Source organism: Pipistrellus hanaki (assembly GCF_964339955.1).
Source record: "Pipistrellus hanaki genome assembly, chromosome: 2".
NCBI classification, from domain to species: domain Eukaryota; kingdom Metazoa; phylum Chordata; class Mammalia; order Chiroptera; family Vespertilionidae; genus Pipistrellus; species Pipistrellus hanaki.
This window is the reverse complement of record NC_140504.1, coordinates 169153530-169175578: the sequence shown is the minus strand read 5'-3', so window position 1 is coordinate 169175578 and position 22049 is coordinate 169153530. Positions and strand designations below refer to the sequence as shown.

General features: G+C 44.7%; 1 protein-coding gene and 1 long non-coding RNA gene across 2 annotated transcripts; one reads left to right on the top strand and one right to left on the bottom strand.

Moving 5' to 3' along the window:
* Window positions 1-108: 108 nt before the first annotated feature.
* CPT2 (carnitine palmitoyltransferase 2) lies at window positions 109-18380 on the bottom strand. Its single transcript, XM_084872907.1, has 5 exons — window positions 18072-18380; window positions 9819-9899; window positions 7771-7877; window positions 1688-2992; window positions 109-742 (listed from the first exon to the last, which is right to left on the bottom strand). Exons 1-5 carry the CDS (start codon window positions 18221-18223, stop codon window positions 411-413), a joined length of 1977 nt encoding a protein of 658 aa, XP_084729033.1. The 5' UTR covers window positions 18224-18380; the 3' UTR covers window positions 109-410.
* Window positions 15047-19264, top strand: LOC311616958. The gene is made up of 2 exons (XR_014794023.1): window positions 15047-18028; window positions 18812-19264. It is a non-coding gene; the product is annotated as an uncharacterized lncRNA (long non-coding RNA).
* The last annotated feature ends 2785 nt before the right edge of the window (window positions 19265-22049 follow it).

Sequence of the window (22049 nt, the reverse complement as noted above, 5' to 3'; positions counted from 1 at the left end):
ACTGAAAGGATCAATAGTTTTTGTACTTTAAATTGCCTCTCATCTTTTAGGAGGTAAAAGAATTCAAAAAATCATTAATTAAAAGGGAAAATAAAGTAGATTATGTCAGTAGATGCAACAATTAAATTTTATTTCTGCTTCAACAATAAATACACCTGAGTTATTTTTTCAGATCCTACCTTCCTGATCAAATGCCCTTAAAATAGAAATCTCACATCATCTTTCTGGTCTAATTCCACTTGGAAATTTCACATTAAGTTTTAAAACCATAATTTTAAAGCTCAGGCTTCCCATCATTGGCCGCTGAGGTACCTCAGTAGTTCCAATAGTCACAGAATAGCACCTATTGGCTACACAAGCCTCAGTTTTCATGTAGATGAAGTAATGGAGGCTTTTAACCTGCCCGGAAGCTAAGTTCTGACGGATTTGCCTTCCATGGCATCAAACATGTCTTCTAAGGCCTGGTGCACACATTGGAGGAACTCCCGGGCATTGCGGCTCGTGTAGGAGGAGACGTTGCAGCCTATCCAGTTGTCATGAACGGCATACCCGACGCCAAAGCCATCAGGGACCACGGGGGCAAAACCGCCAATGTTCACTGCTGGGCTGGTCAGTGTGCTAGTGGACAGGATGTTGTGGTTTATCTGCCCGTATGCAGGGTCCAGATACAGCTCAGGCAGGGCAATCCCTTGGGCTGCTGCCAGGTACCGCAGAGCAAATAAGTGTCGGTCAAAGCCCTGGCCTGTTAGAGACAAAACAAAAAACCAGTCTCAAAATCGCAGAACTGAAAGAAGCCTTAGTAAACCTTCCCACCCATGTAGGAACCCCCTTCAAAACATCCTTGAGAGTGAAGGAGAGTCTATCTACCTCCGCATGCACACCTCTAGCTCACTAGCCTCTGGAGCAGTTCATTCTAGAATATTAAGAAAAACTCAACAGCTGAGTCAAAAATGAGCCTAAAATAAAAATGATTTTACAAGGTCTGAAACTAAGTTAATTTAGTCAAGAAAAGTATATGAGAGCTCTGGACTCAAAAACTAAGATAAAAGGCAAAGTCTAAGTCAAGTGTCAAAGACACTGAGTCAGTAGAACAAAACGGAAAGAGTTCTCATCTCATCTTTACTGCTAATTTGCTATGTAACCTTGGTCCAGTGGCATCTACTGCCTACCTATAAGATGGGGAAGGATGAGACCAGAATGTCTTGGAGGTCCCTGTTAGTTCCAGGACTTGTTGCTGCTATGGGCTCCTCCAGGTCTAAGTTTTTGCCACAAAGAGGCAAAGCAGACAGACACTTGGATTTGGGAAGAGCTTCTGAAGTGACCTATTTACAAGGAGCCGACACACTAAGTCTGAGGTGAAGTAAGAGGGCCTGTGGGCTTAGAAATCCTAAGTCGTCTAATGACTAATAAGTACTAGAAAGAATCATGTGTCACAGCTGAAAATGACCTTCACTGAGGATAAGGTTAGATGTATTTCCCCATCCCTGCTTAGAACATTCTGATCCCTAGTGGCTCGCATGGCTATTCAGACTATTAGGGTAGAAAAAAAAAAAAAAAAAATCATGTGGTAGCCAGCAGATGGATACAATCTAGTGAAGAGGTAGAAATCAGATCTGGGGTAGAATACCGCTGAGGCCTGCCCCAGTGCTGAGGGCAACAAGACCCGAGGGCACGCTCCCCGCCTCACCCATGGCCGCTTCTCTGGTCAGCTGGCCGTGGTATTTGGAGCACTCGGCCATCATCTGCTTCAGCTCTCCGGCACTGTGCTTGGAAGCTTCCCTGACAAAGGCCTCGGAGCACCTCTTTGTGAAGACGGAGGCGGGCCGGATGGTCTCGGTGCGGCCGTGCTTGAACGCTGCGGTGCTGCAGGACTCGTAGGTGGCCACCGTCTGCCCGTACTGCCGCAGAAAGGCCATCTGGAAGGCCAGCTGGGCCACCGAGTCAGGGCTCAGCTTCTGCTTCTTCAGGAATTCTTTGCCTCCTCTCTGAAACTGGATGCAGTCGATGGTGAGGGTCTTCATGGTGGCATCAAACTTCTCCTTAGCAGCAATGATGCCAGTCTTTACGGCATCGTTCAGCTTGAAGTTGAGCTTCTGCACAGCAGCAGAGGAGTCAGTGCTGGCCGGCTGGCTCTGTGGAGTGATGGCAGGGGCCTGAGTGCTGTCTTTAAACACTTCATTGAAAAACCTGAGCACTGCAACTCCATCGCCCCAAGCATGCTCAAAGTGGACGGCGGCAGTGCCGTCCTTGGCTATAATGAGGTTAAAGGATTTATCGTACCAGCGGTTTGTGCCGTCACCGTGCAGCATGGTATGGGACAAGTGGACCAGGTCCTTAATGGGGAAGTCATCGAGGCAGAGACAGAACACAGCGGAGTCCACTTTCCTCAGGGTCTCCTCGTTGCCACCACTCTCCAGCTTCTGCCTGAGCTCTGCCCAGATGTCTCGGTTCTCACTGGGCAGATATGCCAGTGGAAACTCGGGGGCAGGGCTATTGTCTGAGAGAATGTACTTCAGATGAGCCTGGATTTCAGAGGCGCTCACGATGTTCCCATTTTGATCCAGGACATCAAAGACATAGAAATGTCCTTTTCTTAGGACCAGGAGGTGTCTGGCCTTGTTATCAGTGAAGAGTTCATCCCGCTTGGGTCTGGGTAAACGAGTTGAATTGAAAAGTCGGAAATACTGGGACATATCCAGTGGATACGCATTGACCAAGTAGGCACCATACCAAGACAGAGAGGAAGGCACAAAGCGTATGAGTTTCTTAAAGGTGTCAGTGTCACTTTTAGCAGGGTTCAAGTGGAACACTTCTGGTTCCAAAAGGCCATCCCGGAGTGTCTTCAGAAACCGGACGGCAGAGACCGTCATGTTGGTTGCCCGGGTGAGCTGATCATTATACTCAGGCTTTGGGTCAGGATTGAATGCCATAAATGGATTAAAGTTCAGGACAATGGGGTCTCGAGCAGTTAAGTACATATCAAACCAGGGGCCTAAAACATAAAAATAAAAACATAAAAAGTTAATGCAGTCCCTAAAAATAAAACTTGAGAAAGAAAACAATAAGTCAGACATATGCAGAAGAAATGACATCACCTCCAGAGGGAGGAATTTCCAGATTACTTTTTTGTTTTGCAATAATTCATGTTGTATAAACAGGATCATACACTATTTGATCTTTTACATCTGGCTTCTATTACTTACAATGTTTTTGAGGTTCATCGATGTTGTAGCACAAAGCAGTTCTTCATTTCTTTTTATTACTGAATAGAGTCCCATTATATAGAGATAACACATTTGTCATCAGCTGATGGACATTTGTGTTGTTTCCACTTTTTGGTTATTATGAATCTCTTGGGGATATAACTAGGGAGTAGAATTGCCAAGTGCCTGCACCATTACCACCAGCAGTGTATGAGGGTTCCAATTTCTCCACATCCTTGGCAACATTGTCTTTTTGATTGGAGCCAGTCTGGTGGGTAACCATTATTGTGGTATTGATTTGCATTTCCCTAATGTTTATTAATTGCCTTTTTTTCCTCATTCTCTTTCCTTTCTTGACTCTTAAAGGAGTAAAATACGGTAACACCTCACTTGCATTTATGCTGGGATAGAATAGTTGTTAATTCCCATACCACCTCCTTAGGTTTCCCTTCAGGGACAACATTCACACTTGACTTTCTCCCTAATACAGGGGAAAGTCTTCACCATCATTCTGTGTACTGTGTACATTTATGCACTTCCTCTTTTAGGAAATGTTCAAAAAGCAATTAGAAATAACTATGAGTATATGTGGACCGCTCAAACTAGCTCTCCACATTCCAATGGATGTTTTGCTTGTGAAAATTCCAAAAGCAGTATTTTATCAGGAAATGTGTCTTCAAGGGAAGTCCTGCTAGTATTACCAAGCATGGGTAAACTCCACTAACAAGGACCATTTTCCATTGGAAGAAATAATTTCCACATGTAAAGCACTGGGGAAAGAATTAATGAACACACATTTATCTCTTATTCATTTGTTGGTCCATTTATTCCATTTCATTCCTTGAGAAAAAAGTGTGGAGAATCAGACCCTGGTCCAGGGATATAGAGAAGAACAGAACATGGTCTTTGATTTGGAAGAACTATGGTGAAGGAGACAAACAGAATAAAAATATAATGCAACGCACTAAAATGGTAAGAAAAAAGACATACTGGGGAGTGGGGATATATAATATTTAATGGAAAAAGACATGAATTTATGCCTCTGGTCCCTTCAGTAAATAATTTTAAAGAGATATAAACCAATAAGGCAAAGAAAATGAAAAAGAGCCGAAACCGGTTTGGCTCAGTGGATAGAGCGTTGGCTTGCGGACTGAGGGGTGCCAGGTTCAATTCCGGTCAAGGGCATGTACATTGGTTGCAGGCACATCCCCAGTAGGGGGTGTGCAGGAAGCAGCTAATCGATGTTTCTCTCTCATCGATGTTTCTACCGTGTTTCCCCGAAAATAAGACATCCTCCGAAAATAAGACCTAGCGCATGGAAAGATAAGACATCCCCTGAAAATAAGACCTAGTGTAACTTTGGGAGAAAAAATTAATATAAGACACTGTCTTATTTTCGGGGAAACAGGGTAACTATCCCTCTCTCTCTTCCTCTCTGTAAAAAAATCAATAAAATATATTTTTTAAAAAAAGAAAGAAAGAAAGAAAGAAAATGAAAAAGAACAAATATTACAAGTTGATGCCCTGGCCAGTTTGGCTCAGCGGATAAAGTGTCAGCCTGCAGACTGAAGGGTCCCAGGTTTGATTCCACTCAAGAGCACAGGCCTGGTTTTCGGGCTTGATCCCCAGTGGGGAGCAGGGCATGCAGGAGGCAGCCAATCAATGATTCTCTCTCATCGCTGTTTTTATCTCTCTCTCCTCCCTTCCTCTCTGAAATCAATAAAAAAAAAATATTTTTTAAAGTTGAAAAGCATTTAGGTAACTGGTAATGACTAAAGCAGACTCAAGAAAGCCAACACTAAGTTGAGAGCAGAGAAAGCCAAGAAATAATATTTACAAAGCAGAACCCCGAGAGCAAGCATGTCAAACTCAAAGGCTAACATGGGCCAAATAAACGGGACATCCAAATAAACAAGGACTGCGAGTTTCACATGCTTGCCCTAGAGGGCTCCGGACTGGCAGCCTAGACATATGCTATTTAATTAGACCCATACTCCTACACCCCAGATATTCTCTGGCAAAAGTAAAATTATGGGATATAGATCTGTGGAGATCTCAAACCTTTTCCTTTATCCCACCTCTACAACACTAGTAACAGGAAAATACCTGTTGGCAGTTTTCTGGAAAAGCCTTCCCTGGGAGTCTAGAACACAAACACTAACGTTAGGGACACTCAAGGAACTGATTTAGCCAGATCACATGCATGGAAGCAATGAAGCCATGACAAGCCCCACCCTCATCCACAGAGTTCCCAATAGCTTGTTAATATTTCATCCATATCCAAGACAACAGAGAAGGATAGAAAACACCTGAAAAAAAGAGGGTAAAACAAACAGGAGAAAAGCAACTTGGATACAGACTATGAAGAAAGATGAAAGCTTAAAAAAAAAAATTCCCAGATGAACTAGTAAGCACATGGAAAGCTAAACATAAGAAAGTATAAAATAGCTGAAGCCGGTTTGGCTCAGAGGATAGAGCATCGACCTGCGGACTGAAAGGTCCCAGGTTCGATTCCAGTCAAGGGCATGTACATTGGTTGCGGGCACATCCCCGGTAGGGAGTGTGCAAGAGGCAGCTAGTCGATGTTTCTCTCTCATCAATGTTTCTAGCTCTCTATATCTTTCTCCCCTCCTCTCTGTAAAAAATCAATAAAATATATTAAAAAAAGAAAGTATAAAATAATCATTAACTTCAGAGAAAACAAAAAGTTTATCCGGGAAAGAAAATAAACAACCCCAGTGTGCTACACAACTCATCTGACAATAGCAATTACATGATCCTGATAGTATAAATGTGAAATACTAAGCTAAGCTTTGTGCAGTGGCAGTATCATAGCCAATGAGGTTTACCTGAGGCACAATTTTTTTTTTTTTTGAGGCACATTACTGCTAATTGAAAAATAAAATAAATACTACAGTAACTGAAATTACATATAACTATACCGTGAAAATGAGGGGAAAGGAAATGGGCATGTACACTCTCATAATTGGTGGGGATATAAGAGACTGATAAATTCTAATCTTCTATAGGGAGATTTTAATAGATAATGCCTAAATCAAAAAGTTAAATTGCAGTAATATAAATATATTTTAGAGAATAAGGATACATATTTCAAAAGAATCATAGCAGCTGAAAGTAAGAAGTGGGAAATTAGGGTAGGGTCGCTGTTTTTCCTCATAAGCCCGGTAGAACTATTTGATTTTTTAAATTAAGTGCGCATATATATATATATATATATATATATATATATTTATAAAAATATAAACTAAGTTAAAGTGCTATGAAACAGAGGTGGAAGCAACAAACTCTGAATGGGAAGGGAGAAGGACAGGACAGAAAGGTTTCATACCAAAAAATTATCCTACCTGGTTCTTTTCTTTTTTTCATTGAGCATATAATTGGCATAAAAAATTATACCAGTTTCAGGTGCACAATATAATAATTCTATATTTGTATATATTGATATTGTGAAATGATCACATTAGTCTAGTTAAGATCCATCACCATACAGTTATAATACAGTGTTTCCCTGAAAATAAGACATCCTCCGAAAATAAGACCTAATTACAGGTTTCCTTCTGAGTGAAATATAAGGCATCCCCCCGAAAATAAGGCCCCATAAGTTAAACATGAGAGATTTGGTCCACTGATTCTGAAAGAAATGGAGTCACAAGAAATTCACCAGGAAATTCAGGAATTGGATTGTTATGATGATGTTCCAGAAGATGATGACATGATTGTCATTGAATAAATGAGTAAATTCTTGATACTGTAGGATTCACAGTTTGTCTGGTTTGTGTTGACAACTACAGTACTACAGTACCGTATACAGATAATAAATTTCCTTTATTTTCATTTAACAATAAATGTATACCGTATTCTTCTTCATGGAAAAATAAGACATCCCCTGAAAATAAGACCTAGCACATCTTTGGGAGCAAAAATTAATATAAGACACTGTCTTATTTTCGGGGAAACAGGGTATTTATTTTTCTTATGATGAGAATTTTTAAGGTCTACATTCTTAGCGACTTTATAATACTTTATTATTAATTATTGTCATCATGTTGTACCTTACATCACCATGATTTATTTATCAATATTTTATAACTGGAAGTTTGTACCTTTTGATCCCCTTCAGCCACTTCAACCAACCCCAACCTCTGACAATCATCGTACCTGAGTCTTAAAGGAAGAAATTTCCAGGTAACAAATGGCAGTGTAAACAACATGGATAAAGACACAGAGAATGAAAGAATTAATGGGTTGAGGGATCTAGAACGATACACGTAGGGACTTATTCCTGCATGCATCCTTTTCAGACCAATAATTTGGTTCTGTTGTGATTCCATCTATACAGGAAGCAAGCGGTTGCTCTTAAGCATGAATTCAGTCAACATCTTAGTGGAGGAGGAACTCACTCAGCCTAATGTTTACCTCAGGAGGAGAGGGTGGCACATTGCTGTCCCACCAAGAATATTTTCAAGACCAGAACAGGAGAGAGCTGCCTTACTGCCAATTATGGAGGGCTCTGAGACAAATTACACCCACAGCCCAACCTCCCTACCTGAAATGTAGCTCGTATGTTTATTCTGCTTGTCCTGAGCAACCAGCTGATTGTGCAATTCTTGTCCAATCCCATTTTCAAAATTCTTGCAAAATTCTTCTGTTTTCCTGAAATGTTTGAGAAAAGATAGAATCAAATAATGGCAGAAAATATGTGATTTTTAGATTCATGACCCAAAACTCATACACGAGCTTTGAGTCCCCAATAGTATATCCCTAGGACCTAGGACCCAGATCAGAATAAGAATAAATCTAAAACGAGTAACTCTAGGATATGTTTCTCAAATAACTGGGAAGATCGATCGGCATCTCCTAAAACTGTCTGTAGTCTGGGAGGCAGTCTGGCATGGAGAAAAAGACGTGAGCTTTGGGGTAAAAAAGAGCCAAGTCTGAATTCTAGCTCTGTCACTTTCAAACAATGCGACCTTAAACTAGTTACTTGATTTGACTTTCAGTTTCTTCATGTGTAAAATAGACATAATATATCACCTTATAAGATTAAAACATATTTATGAAGCTAAGGATTTAGGATAGTTTCAAATATAATATTTAGTAACTGGTAGCTATTAAATTATTACCATCTCAAGAGAAGCTTCAAGTGACTAAAAAGGAATACTTGAAAGTACAGGACTAGATTATGAACAGGTCATCTGTTTTTCCATCACTGTCCAGTGAAGGATTTTGTGATTTTAATGACAATGCCCATTATCTGCATGAAAAATTCCCATCATGGATAGAGAGGACTACATTAGGATGTAAGAGCTTAATGCAACTCACTTTTTGGCAACAGCCAGTATTATTTTTGAATTCCATGCTGTATTAGCTTTCCTAGGACTGCCATAACAAAGTAGCACAAACTGGATAGCTTAATACAACAGGAATTTATTCTCTCAGTTCTAGAGGCTAGAAGTACAAAAATCAAGGTATTAACAAGACTGTTTTCTCTCAGAAGACTCTAGGGGAGAATGTAAGCCATGCCTTCCTCTTAGTTCTGGTGTCACCAGCCATCTTCGGCATTCCTTGGTTTGTTGGCACACTCCAACCTCTGCCTCCATCATCACATGGCTGTCTCTGTGCCTCCTCTTCTTATAAGAATATCAGTCTCACCGAAACCGGTTTGGCTCAATGGATAGAGCATCGGCTTGGGACTGAAAGGTCCCGGGTTCGATTCCGGTCAAGGGCATGTACCTTGGTTGCGGGCATATCCCCAGTAGGGTGTGTGCAAAAGGCAGCTGATCGATGACTCTCTCTCATCGATGTTTCTAACTCTCTCTCTCCCTTCCTCTCTGTACAAAATCAATAAAAATGTATTTATTTAAAAAAAAAAAAAAAAAAAAGAATATCAGTCTCCTTGGATTAAAGACCCATCCTACTACAGTATGACATCTTTTTGTTTTTAATCCTCACTCTAGGACAGCAGTCGCCAACCTTTCAGACCTCATGGACCACTGGTTGGCGACCGTTGCTCTAGGATATGTTATTATTGATTTTAGAGAGAGAGGCAGAAAGAGGGAGAGAGATATTGATGTGAGAAACATTGATATGTTGCCTCCTATATCCACCGAGACCGTGGATTGAACCCACAACCTGTGTATATGTGCCCTGGCTGGAAATTAAACCCACAACCTTTCCGTGCACAGGACGATGCTCCAACCCAGCCACACTGTAACATGCTTACCTCTAAATAAGGTCATATACTAAGGTCCAAAGAGAGCGTGTAATTTGGGGGCACACCTTCCAATCCAGTACACGTCACCAGGGAAACCTCTGGTCTGCCATATTCTCTCCTCAATGTTACCTCCCTACCAGGAGCACACCCCTTCTGCACCAGCTGGCCTCCCAGGCTCTCCTACCAGGATACAGTACAAGCTCTTCATTCTGGCTTATAAACCATCACCTGCTGAGTCTGGTTAGAGAGACTTGGTCAGCCCTTCATGAGGTTCCTGGAGACCCAATCTAATCACAGATACTTCCTGAAGCAGTCTACCATTATTTGTCAGCTTCTCTTGAACCACCCAGCCATGGTCATTCAGGGTTCTCAGCATTTACCTGAACTGCCCATCATCCAAGAGAGGCTTCTGTGCACTGAGGTATCTTCTAATGGTGTCTTCAAGTTTGGGAACAGGCAGCCTGAGGAGAAAGCAAGGTCCGTGTAGGTGACAATATGTGAAACAGGTTAATTAGCTTCACAACCCAAACGAATCCTCTGTAATAAAGAGGTGACATGCAAACTAACCCTCACAAGATGGCAGCCTACAACCAGGCCAGCAAGGGGTTTAGTGAGGCACGGCCAAACAACTGAACAAGCAGGCTGTGTGGGGCGACCAGGCCAGTGAGGGGGGGAGGGGGGACTGTGAGGAGTGACCAGGCTGGCTGGAGGGCAGTTGGGGGCAACCAGGCCAGCAAGGGGGGGGGGGCGCAGTTAGGGGCGACCAGGCTGACAGGGGGAGAGGGGCAGTTGGGGGCAACCAGGCCAGCGGGGGAGAGGGCAGTTAGGGGTGACCAGACCAGCAGAGGGGGGCAGTTGGGGGTGACCAGGCCAGCAGGAGGGACAGTAAGGGGTGACCAGGCCAGCAGGGGGTGGGAGATAGTTAGGAGCAACCAGGCTAGCAGAGAGGGGGAAGTTGCGGGCAACCTGGCCTACAGCAGAGGGAAGTTAGGAACAACCAAGCCAGCGGGGTGGGGGGCAACCAAGCAGGCAAGCTAGGATCCAGCAATCCAAGATTGTGAGAGGGATGTCTGACTGCCAGTTTAGGCCCTAAACCGTCAGACATCCCCCAAGGGGTCCCAGATTGGAGAGGGTGCAGGCTGGGCTGAGGATGACCCCACCCCCCATGCATGAATTTCGTGCACCAGGCCTCTAGTAAACTAATAACTGATAACTACCTTCCAAAAAAACCAACAATGGGAAGCCACAGACAAATCAGAATTGATGGATTTACTAGTGTAAAAATCAATGATAACTATATTTGTAAGTAAAATAATTTTAATGTATTAATGATGAACTTCATAAGCTAAATTAACAAATATACTAATAGATTCAAAATGGGGAAGCATAAGCTTCCCAAACCTTTCAGTTTCCTGGTTACAACTACAATACTTATACTATACCTGTATTGGAACTGATTTGAATTCTACCCTTAGTTTGAACTAAATTTTTCTCCCCCAAGATTAAAAAAAAAAAAAAAATTCTAGTTTTAAATGTGCTTGTGTATTGTACAACAGAGATTCCTACAAAAGTGAAACACAGGCCTGTCCAAGGGCCAGCCAAATATGCGGTCAACAGTCAAGCCATGCCCAGCCACCAGGAGTCCTGTGAGGAAGAGCTAGATCTTCCTATGTGCTCTTTATTCATCATCCTCTACCAGTAGATTTCCAGGGACAGCTATGGTGATGAAGTTACTGGTCCATATTGAAATTAAAACACATGGACAGTATGGTGAGGTGTACTTTCTTTTTCACATCAATAATTTTATTGAAAGATATATCCCTGGTACCAAAACTTAATTTGTTAGGTTATCTCTGCCAACTCAGATTAACAAGGATATATTCAAATTATCTAAATATAGCAGCCATTTAGGAAAACTGGAAAGTTTATCCATAAAATGTAGCTTGAATCATTAGAAGTGAAATGATGGCCATCTAAAAAGCAGGAAGCAGGCCCTTACCAGATACTTAATCTGCCAGAACTTGGATCTGGGACTTCCTAACCTCCAAAACCTTTAGGAATAAATCTCTATTGTTTATGTCACCCAGTCTATAGCCACCCAAATGGACTATGAGAGACAGCCTTCAAAATGTCACTTCAGTCACAGTCTGACTGTTCTTGTTGGGATAACTTACATTAGAAATACCCAGCTGAGATCTGTCAAACTCATGAATTATCTATCCTACCGTGTTTCCAAGAAAATAAGACATCCTCCGAAAATAAGACCTAACTTACAGGTTTTCTTCTGAGTGAAATATAAGGCATCCCCTGAAAATAAGGCCCCCCCTAGGCTAAACATGAGAGATTTGGTCCACTGATTCTGAAAGAAATGGAGTCACAAGAAATTCACCAGGAAATTCAGGAATTGGATTGTTATGATGATGTTCCAGAAGATGATGACATGATTGTCATTGAATAAATGAGTAAATTCTTGATACTGTAGGATTCACAGTTTGTCTGGTTTGTGTTGACAACTACCGTACTACCGTACCGTATACAGGTAATAAATTTCCTTTATTTTCATTTAACAATAAATGTGTACCGTATTCTTCTTCATGGAATAATAAGACATCCCCTGAAAATAAGACCTAGCACATCTTTGGGAGCAAAAATTAATATAAGACACTGCCTTATTTTCGGGGAAGCGGTATATAATAAAAGGCTAATATGCAAATTGACCTAATAGCGGAAAGACATGCTGCTATGATGCACACTGACCACCAGGGGGCAAAAGCTTAACACAGTAGCTGCCCCCTGGTGGTCATTGTGCCAGAAGCCAGGCTCACAGGGAGCAGGCCTAAGCTGTCAGTCAGATATTCCATGAATGCTCCCAGACTGCAAGAAGGCACAAGGCCGAACTGAGTGCAGGAATGTCGTGCACTGGGCTACATATACATATTAGAGAAATATGCAAATTAGATAAGGATGCCATAACAATCACAACCAGCTCAGGAGGAGGGGCCGGGTGCGGCTCCAAGTCTGAGAGAACAACACATAGATGCAGCCCTCGAGCCTGAGAGAACACACAGGGGCACCTGCTCCGAGCCTCTGTGGCACAGCTGGGGGCAGGCCCACCAAGGACACACACATACACACAAACACACACACACAGCGCCTGCTCTGGGCCTCCACAGCACAGTCCGACATGCCCTCATCCTTCTCCCTATCTCATATCCTGGAATTACTGTTCCCTATTTTGACAGTCACTTGAGTGAACCAAGTAGCACCATCACATCCCAGTTAAAAGATCATCAATTACAGGGAAACTACACTTTTACTTCTTCTCAGCCACTATTTCCAAGGCTATACTCTGAGCCTTATCCCACCTGCAGCTGCTAACATCAGAAATCATAGCATGGCCATGGCCAGCATGCTCAGTGGTTAGAGTGTCCACACTGCCCACTGAAGGATCTCAGGTTCAAGGGCACAAACCTGGGTTGCAGGTTCAATCCTCAGGCCTGATTAGGGCAGGGGCAGGAGACAATCAATTTATGTGTGTCTCTCACATCGATGTCTCTTTCTCTTTCTCTCTCTCTCTCTCTCTCTCTCTCTCTCTCTCTCTCTCTCTCTTTCTCTCTCTCTTTCTCTCTCTCTCTCAAAATCAATGGAAAAATATTCTCTAGGGAGGATTAACAAACAAACAAACAAACAAAATAAATCATAGCATGTTGTCCTTGACATCCTATATGATTTTTTTTCTGCCTTATCAATAATCTCCTCCTCCTCCTCTCCATTCATATTATTCTTTGCATAGGCTGGGCTGTGGTTTCACCTGCATCAGTGGAGAAATAGAGCCCCCACTGGGTATTTCAAACAGATAGAATTTAATATTGGGAATTGGTTACCAGAGGGTTGGAAAGGAAAGTCTAGAAGAGAGAGGGGGAAAAAGTGAAGTTAGAGATTAATAGCTACAGGAAGCCATTCTCAATCTCCTGGATGAAGGAGCCAGACCATGCCCTGCGGAGGCTGCTGGGAACTTGCTGCTGCCATTGGAATGGTGCTGCCAAGGAAGACAGCAGCCTGTGGACTGCACTGCCTCTGCCTCTGCCCCCACCCCTGCTGAGCCCAGTGAGGAGCAGAGAGTGGAGCTTCTCCACTGCGTCCATGCTCCACAGTGAGAAGTTTGTTGCCAGGGCATCTAGGAAACACAGTTTGCCCTGGACTTCAGGAAAGCACAGAAGGGCACAGATGGAGCTCTGAGCCAACAGACAAAACCTACCCTTTGCCTATTCAGCATTTATTCTCCCCCTTTACCCTATATCAAACTTCCAGAAACAATACGGTAGCACAGTCACACAAATACCCCTTAAATAATTGAAGATGCTGTCACAAAAGAGAGGCACAAGGCCTCATCAGTCATTATTTCCATCTCTAGGTGATCAGCTCCTATTTGAATTTTCTTAGAATAAAGGTAATTATCAGTAATATTTATCTATAACAATAAAAGCATAATATGCTAATTAGACTGGACAGCCGAATGATCTTCCAGACATCATTTCAGACATCCTTCTGACGAAGCTGTGGCAGCAGGGGGGGGGGGGGGGGGGGCAGTGGCAGTTAGGAGCGATCAGGCTTGCAGGCAGAGACAGTAGGGGTGAAGCAGTTAGGGGCGATCAAGCAGGCAGACAGAATGGTTAGGGATGATCAGGCAGGCAGGTGAGTAATTAGGAGTAATCAGGCAAGCAGGCACTGTGGTTAGGGGTGATCAGGCAGGCAGGCGAGCAGTTAGGAGCCAGTGATCATGGATTGCTGAGGGACCGCCCCCTTCCCTGCACAAATTTCGTGCAGCGGGCCTCTAGTCTTACATAATAAAGTAATTTTTTAGGTACAAAAAAAATGTAGCTTAAAACTTTACTATAAATAAGATATACTGTGGTTCTTTAGTTTATTTTCAATGCATACTCATAAAAAAAAGTGTAAAAAGTAAATCTGAATTATTTAAAGCCATTATGAACTTAGGTTGAACTGAATAACCATTCATGACACTTTAAAACCGTAGATCCCCTTACATTCGTGGACTTATAAAGAAAATCCCAAATACTAGCTCAACTACATCATAATTACAAAGTTACCCACTCACTTTTCTCAGGACTTTGTTTTGACACAGAAGGAACATTAATGAAAATTTACCTTCTTTTTAAACAAAATTCTAAATTACAGGCAATGGCAGTTTTGTGAAAAAACAAAAACAAAAAAACAGTGCTTATTAGAAATTCTAGAGTGTTAACTCTATCCTGAACTTACTTTTATGGGGAAGTTTTCAGAGTAATGATTTATATCTTAGTCTCCTCAGAACTTCGTTTATATTGTGAAATTAACTGTCCAGTATATATATATCAACACGGCCCTTTAAAAATAACACCTAACTGTTCATGCCTGGTTTTCTCTAGTTCTGAGGCGGCAGCCAAGCACCCCCTCTCTGAAGAGTGCAAGGTTGCTATTAATCACGTGGCATCTTATGAACTGCACATCAGTGATGCTTGTTTATCTGTTATTATAATACATTGAATGCTCAGAAGAACCTCGTTTTGCCACATTCTTTGTACTCTGAGCTAAAGCCAGCCCTAGTTTTGCCACATTCTTTGAAAATCAAGGTGAGGGGAAGAGGGAACATGAAAAGCAATTCCTAAGATACCTAAGATACGAATGTGAGCGAAATCTGCCTTCGGGTGGCTGAGGCCTGAGATAATAGCCGGGGAACGGGCATGCAGGCTCTGGAGTCTGCTCTGGACCTGGAAAACTAGTTAACCACGCTCCTTCTAGACGTGAAGGCCACAGCTTCTGCCAACAATGGCACTAATTCTTATGTCTCAGGGAAAAGTCCCTGAACAGAAGAGGAACACAAGCTATCTGCTACGCCAGCTTGTATATCACAAGGAATTGGAAAATCAGGCCCAGGAGGAGGAAGACAAACAGGAAAAGCTGCTGAAGTGTCAGGTGAATAGACCCAACATCTGGAGGCACCAAAGAGAGTCTTCCCGTTGTACTAGGCCCCGGAATCAGCCTGTAAGAATCTAATCGTCTCCATTCGTCAGAAGACTGCTCTCCTTCATTGGTGTATGTACAAATAAATCTGTTTTTGAATTATAAAAAAATTAAAAATAAATAATAATGACTGAATTGGACACCTAAAAATAATTAAAATGGTAACTTTTATATTACGTATATTCTACCACACTAAAAAAAAGAGCAAAGAAAAAACAGTACCATCTAAAAAACAAGCAAATGCTAGTGCAAGGGTTCCTAGAAAAAAGAGAGCCCACGGCCACTTGGTCAGTAGGCAGCAGTAATATCACAGTGAGAGGGAGGGAGGGAGGTCATGTTGGACTTCTTAATACAAAGGGACCACCCTTCAACTAGCTGGGACCGTTCCCTATTTCAGGCATCTTATCTCGCTGAGGCCCAATGAACTGTGTGTCCCATTGCTACCTTACAGGGAAGAGCTGTGGCTCAAGGAAGTTAACGGAATTGCCTTAAGTTACATAGTGTAAGATCCAGACTCTGAAACCAAGTTCTACCAGACTTCAAAGCCAGGGCTTTTCACCAAGTGTGACATCAAAATGAGTGTCAAGCCCTGACCAGTTTGGCTCAGTGGACAGAGCGTTGGCCTGTGGACTGGCAGGTCCTGGGTTTGATTCCAGTCAAGGGCATGTACCTTGGTTGTGGGCACATCCCCAGTGGGGGTGTGCAGGAGGCAGCTGATCAATGTTTCTCTCTCATCGATGTTTCTAACTCTCTACCCCTCTCTTTCTATCTGTAAAAAAAAATCAATAAAATATATTTAAAAAACAAAAAAATGAGTGTCAAAGACGACACATTTTACCAGTCTAGGGTCTCAGAGATCAAAGGAATCTTACTATCTAAACTCCACTTTACAGCTGAGCTAAGGCAGGCCTGGGGGGAGCTCTTGTTTAAAGTTACACATAGCTGGGTGATGACGCCGTGCAACTGTTTGTAGCTTCCAACTCCTACAGATTTTTGTACTGTGGGTTGGACGAAATGATCTTGAATATTCTCCCCAGCTTTCCAATTTTAAAACAGGACAATGCCTCTGATACAGGAAGTCAAGGATCCGTCTGCAGCTGGGCTTGGCCCGCGCAGACAGGTTCTGTCACCCTCACCTTTCCCCCACTTCCAGGCTCAGCCCACACACAGGCGGTCAGCGAGGAGGTGTGTCCCGGGCCTGTCCCACGGGCACAGACACCTGTCCTTCCTCTCCCGCACCTCAGCCAAAGTCAAACGGAGGGATCGGCGCTAGATAATCCCGTTTTAATCTGTTTAGATGTCTGCACTCTGTAATTTCACAAGAATCACCTGGATGATTTTCCTGAGAGGGTGGGGGTGGGCAGTGTTGACAATGGACTCAGGGGGTCCCGGATGTGAAGAAAAACAGTATTGGGATGATGCCTGCAGGCAATCTTTGTTCTATTCATGCTGCCGGGAACACTGGCCTCCAGCCCCTGGACCAGGAGAGTCCTGCCGGCGGTTTGGAGAGAGAACAATCTTGGATACAAATTTGGAATGTGGCACCAGGAACTAACTGGTGAACAGAGAAGGTTAGATCTGGTTTTAAAGGGTGAGGGAATTGGGAGACATTTCTCATATCGGAGGAGATCTGGCAGCTCGGATGAAGGCCGGGAAGGTGGGAAAACGGGAGACTGAGTGGAAGAAAACACTGGGTGAGGGAAAGGGAAAGATGTATTGGACTGTTTTTTCTTTCTTCTTTTTTTGTCATTTATATGAAAAAATTTATTAGAAAGTTACAGAGGCAAAAGGGCCCTCCGGGTTTGGGAGAGAGAAGGGTAAAGGTGGGGAGTCTGGGGGGGGGGAGGAGGAGGAGGAGAAAGTGCAGGGGCCTCTTCCCAGGAGAGGAGGTTCCAGGTGGAAGGTCCACGGTCGATGGCGGGAGGAGTGGGGAGGGTAGACAGATTCTGGATCTAATCTGAGTACGGCTCCGGGGGGGTTGAGGGGGGTGCCCAGAATCCTGTGAGGGTGGCTGCAGGTGCTTGGGGTGATGTGGGTTAGGAGGATATTTTAGGGGGAGTGTTGAGGAAGATTTGATCGTGGTGAAAGGTTTTCGGGTGAAGACCGGGCCTAGAATGCTGAGGACTTTGGGGAGAGTAAGATGGACACTCAGTGGGCGTGGGGGGCATGGCAGTGGGCTGAGGGTTTGAGTAACGGTGACGAAGAAGATGGGGTGCTGGGAGGAAGTGAAGGAGGATAACTCTTACGTATCAGAAGTTGGCCTGTCCCTATTCTGGGCAGGAATGTGGGGCGGTCATGAAAGCACTTGGGGGAACAGCGTGGGCATTTTTCAGGCGGGGGAATGTGAGGAACTCTCAGGGTTTTCGGCTGGAAGTTGAGTTGCCAGAGAGAGTTCGAGAAGGTTCCGGCCGGAGAGTCAGGGAGCCATGGGACGTTCTCAAATGGAATTTGCGCGTTGGGAGGTGCCGGTGCCAAGAGTTCCTGACAGTCACAGGACTTCCGGGGGCGGGAGGGCGTCCCCGGGGGAGCGGGGGCAGCGCGGTTCAGCGGGAGCCGTGAGTGCCGGGTAAGGCTGGGGCCGCCCCGGGGCGGGCGGAGGCCGGGCTCACCTGGGCAGGCTGTCCTGGTAGTGCATGGTGGGCACAATGCTGCGCTGCAGGTACTGGCCGGGCCCCGAGCCGGCGCTCAGGGGCCGCCGGGGGGCTCCCGGGCCGCCGGCAGCGACCCGGGGCCAAGCGCGCAGCAGCAGGCGGGCCACCATCGTCCCCGGAGGCTGCGGCCGCGGGACGCCGAGTGCGGGGACCTTCGAGGGGCAGGGAAAGGCCCTCCCACCTCAGCCCCGGGACGGACGCCGCGTCAGGATGGGACTCCGGCCCAGTTCGCGGCCGTCCGCAGAGCCACTTCCGGTCCCGCCCACGACCGGTCCCGCCCACAGCCTGCCCCCGCCCACAGACTGGCCCCGCCCACAGACTGGCCCCGCCCACCGACTCCTGAGCTCTGCAGGTCTAGCCCACTGCCCGGTGGGCACGGTGCCTCCTCCCAGCTCTGCTGGTCCGAGTTCCCATCTCGAGGCGGCGGGAAACGGAGCTCTGAAACCGCTCTCCTCTCCTTGACGGGAGCAAGACAGGAACTGGAGTTGAGTTAGATTATTGGAATCTAATAAACCTGAATGTGATCCAGACTCTGCCCCTGGGAGATTGTGGGCAACATGTTAAACCTGTGTCCTCCCCTGTGAACTAGAGATCACGATCGTTCAGGAAATGAGTTAACTGGGCACGGACAGCGCTGGCGCTCCAGGCAGTACACGGCGACGGTTGTTGTTAGCAACCTGTTAACGTTTACCCAGCAGATGTCTGGCATGAGTCATGCCGCACAGCTGCCCGGCGAGCCCACCTGGGCGGGAATTGGAGAAAATGCGTGTGTGCCGAAGCCAGAAACCATGGAGTCGCCCTTCCGTTGTCCATCCAGCCACCTCGAATGCGCAGAAAGATCCTCAGAGAGATTCCCTTCGGCCTGAACGCTTTTTCTCAGGTTGAACAATTCCAAAGACGGGAAGCTCGGCCTCTGGCTGCCGGGAGTCTTCCGTGATCCGTGGACTACGTGAAGCTGCCTGTCACCACCGCACATCACCTCCAAGTTTCCTTGCAAACTCTGACTTTAAGATTATACCACTTGGCCAAAGATCCATCATTTCTCAACCATCTCAAAAACAAACAACGCTGCCACGTGTTGATCCCTGCTGTCGGCTGCAGCATTAAATAAACTCTGCTCTCATTTTACAGACAAAAGGGAGATATCAAAATGTATTGTGTCATGCTGTCTGGCTTGAGGTACAGATTCCATTCTGGAAACAGCTTTTCCTTAGCTCCAGCTCTCTATCCTGGCCTTGTGGGTCTGAGGTACCAAGTTCGTCTGGTCTGGCTCATAACTGGCTAAGCAGAGCCAGGAGCCAGAGCACCCTGGAAAAAGCACTGGACTGGGAGTCAGGAGACCTGACTTGTTGTTGTTGTTTTTAATATATATATTATTGATTTTTTTTACAGAGAGAAGGGAGAAGGGTAGAGAGTTAGAAACATCGATGAAAGAGAAACATCGCTCAGTTGCCTCCTGCACACCTCCTACGGAGGATGTGCCCACAACCAAGGTACATGCCCTTGACCGGAACCGAATCTGGGACCTTTCAGTCCTCAGGCCGACATTCTATCCACTGAGCCAAACCAGTTAGGGTGAGACCTGAGATTTTATCTCAGCTCTATCCTTGTCTAGTTAGGTAACTCCTGGTTCAACGGGAAGGTCACTAGCCAGCTCTTTCATTCACTCTGTGGTGACTATCAATACTTAAGACCTGAACAGGAAACTTAAAAATATTGAATATCTAATCTTCACTTGACAGGAAAACAGACAGAGCTGACCCAAATCTAAAGCATCAATGCCAATTGCCTGCAATGTATAGGACAAGAGGAAGAATATAAAAATCCTTTAGAAAAAAATCACTCCACCAAATCCAGACAGTTTTTAAGGGCTTGAAACCTGAGGCAAACATCGGGAGCTATGGCAAACTAAGGGCACCTAACGGCCTGGCAGAAAGTGGGCCCAGTAGAAGGGCAGTGGCTCGCCGAACCGGTTTGGCTCAGTGGTAGAGCGTCAGTCTGTGGACTGAAGGGTCCCAGGTTCTATTCCGGTCAAGGGCATGTACATTGGTTGCGGGCACATCCCCAGTGGGGGTGTGCAGGAGGCAGCTCGTCGACGTTTCTCTCTCATCGACGTTTCTGGCTCTCTATCTCTCTCCCTTCCTCTCTGTAAAAAATCAATAAAATATTTTTAAAAAAAGAAGAGCAGTGGCCAATTCTAGAGACAAAGGGCCAAGAAATAGGTAGCATCCAGTAAGACAGCTAAAAGAGGGGCCCAATAGCCTTCTGTGGGTGCATGGCTGACAGGAACAAATCTAACCCCTCAGGCCAGTGCCCAGGGCCTTCTAATTCCGACTTCCACCTGCTCCTCCACCTCCCATCACATCACCCTGAGTACCCTTTGCCACAGCAACACCTGAACTACTCAGAATTCCCAGAAATTGTCCTTACTCCATACCACCTCCTTTTTTCAGCTGAGCCTCTGTCTGGGGTGTTCTTTTCATGCATCTATGCCTAGTACTCTCCGACATCCTTCAAACCGAATTTTAAAATTTACAACCTCTCCAAAGTCTTTCTTAATCCTTATCCTTTCTCCTTCCCACAAAAACAAATTCCTCTCTCCGTGACTCCACAGCACTTTTCATATCACTGTTACATATGTAAAACATAACTGTGTTATGATTTATTTAATTATCAGTTCATCTCTCACAATAAACTTTGAGGCTCTCCAAGGCAAGAATCTTGATTTCATTTATGTGCCCAGCTGTCTGGCACAGGGCCTATCTCAGATTGGTGCTTTCCTTTTTCCATGGGATGGTCCTGGTGCCTGCAGCACATGGAGGAGAACTATAAGCTGGAAGACCAGTAATACCTCATTTCACTGTGGACGGGTCAAGAACGTCCCTCTAGCCGAAACCGGTTTGGCTCAGTGGTAGAGCATCCGTCTGTGGACTGAGGGGTCCTGGGTTCGATTCTGATCAAGGGCATGTGCCTTGGCTGCAGGCGCATCCCCAGTGGGGGGTATACGGGAGGCAGCTGGTCGGTGTTTCTCTCTCATCGACACTTCTGTCTCTCTGTCTCTCTCCCTTCCTCTCTGTAAAGAATCAATGGAATATATTAAAAAAAAAAAAAAAAAAAAAAAAAAAGAATGTCCCTCTACTTAGAGAAGAATTCTGAAGGATAAATTGTTTGTATTTAAGTAATCACAGAGTTCTGCTCTGTTTCAAATTAACTCTGATAAAGCAGAGCATGGTGGCCAGGTTAAAGTAATATCTTTATTAAAAACCAAAGTTCTTGCCAAAACCGGTTTGGCTCAGTGGTTAGAGTGTCAGCCTGCGGACTGTAAAGGTCCCAGGTTAGATTCTGGTCAAGGGCATGTACCTTGGTTGTGGGGCACATCCCCAGTAGGGGGTGTGCAGGAGGCAGCTGATCGATGTTTCTAACTCTCTATCCCTCTCCCTTCCTCTCTGTAAAAAATCAATAAAATATATATTTTTAAAAACAAAAAACAAAAGTTCTTCAAGAAATAAACTTTAGCCAAAACCGGTTTGGCTCAGTGGATAGAGCGTCGGTCTGCGGACTGAAAGGTCCCGGGTTCGATTCCGGTCAAGGGCATGTACCTTGGTTGTGGGCACATCCCCAGTAGGGGGTGTGCAAGAGACAGCTGATCGATGACTCTCTCTCATAGATGTTTCTAACTCTCTATCCCTCTCTCTTCCTCTCTGTAAAAAATCAATAAAAATATATATTTTTTAAAAAAGAAATAAACTTTAGATAGCAGAAGAGTTCATATGTCAATTACAAAGAGACCCATTGATTAAGGATGAACAAAGACAACAAATGTGAACGCCAAAATAATGAGAGAAATGACAGGAACTAGTACTGAGAGTTGGCCTGGAAGTTTCGAGTTGTCTGGGTCTGCCAGATCTTAACTGGACCAAGTATTGCTTGAACCAA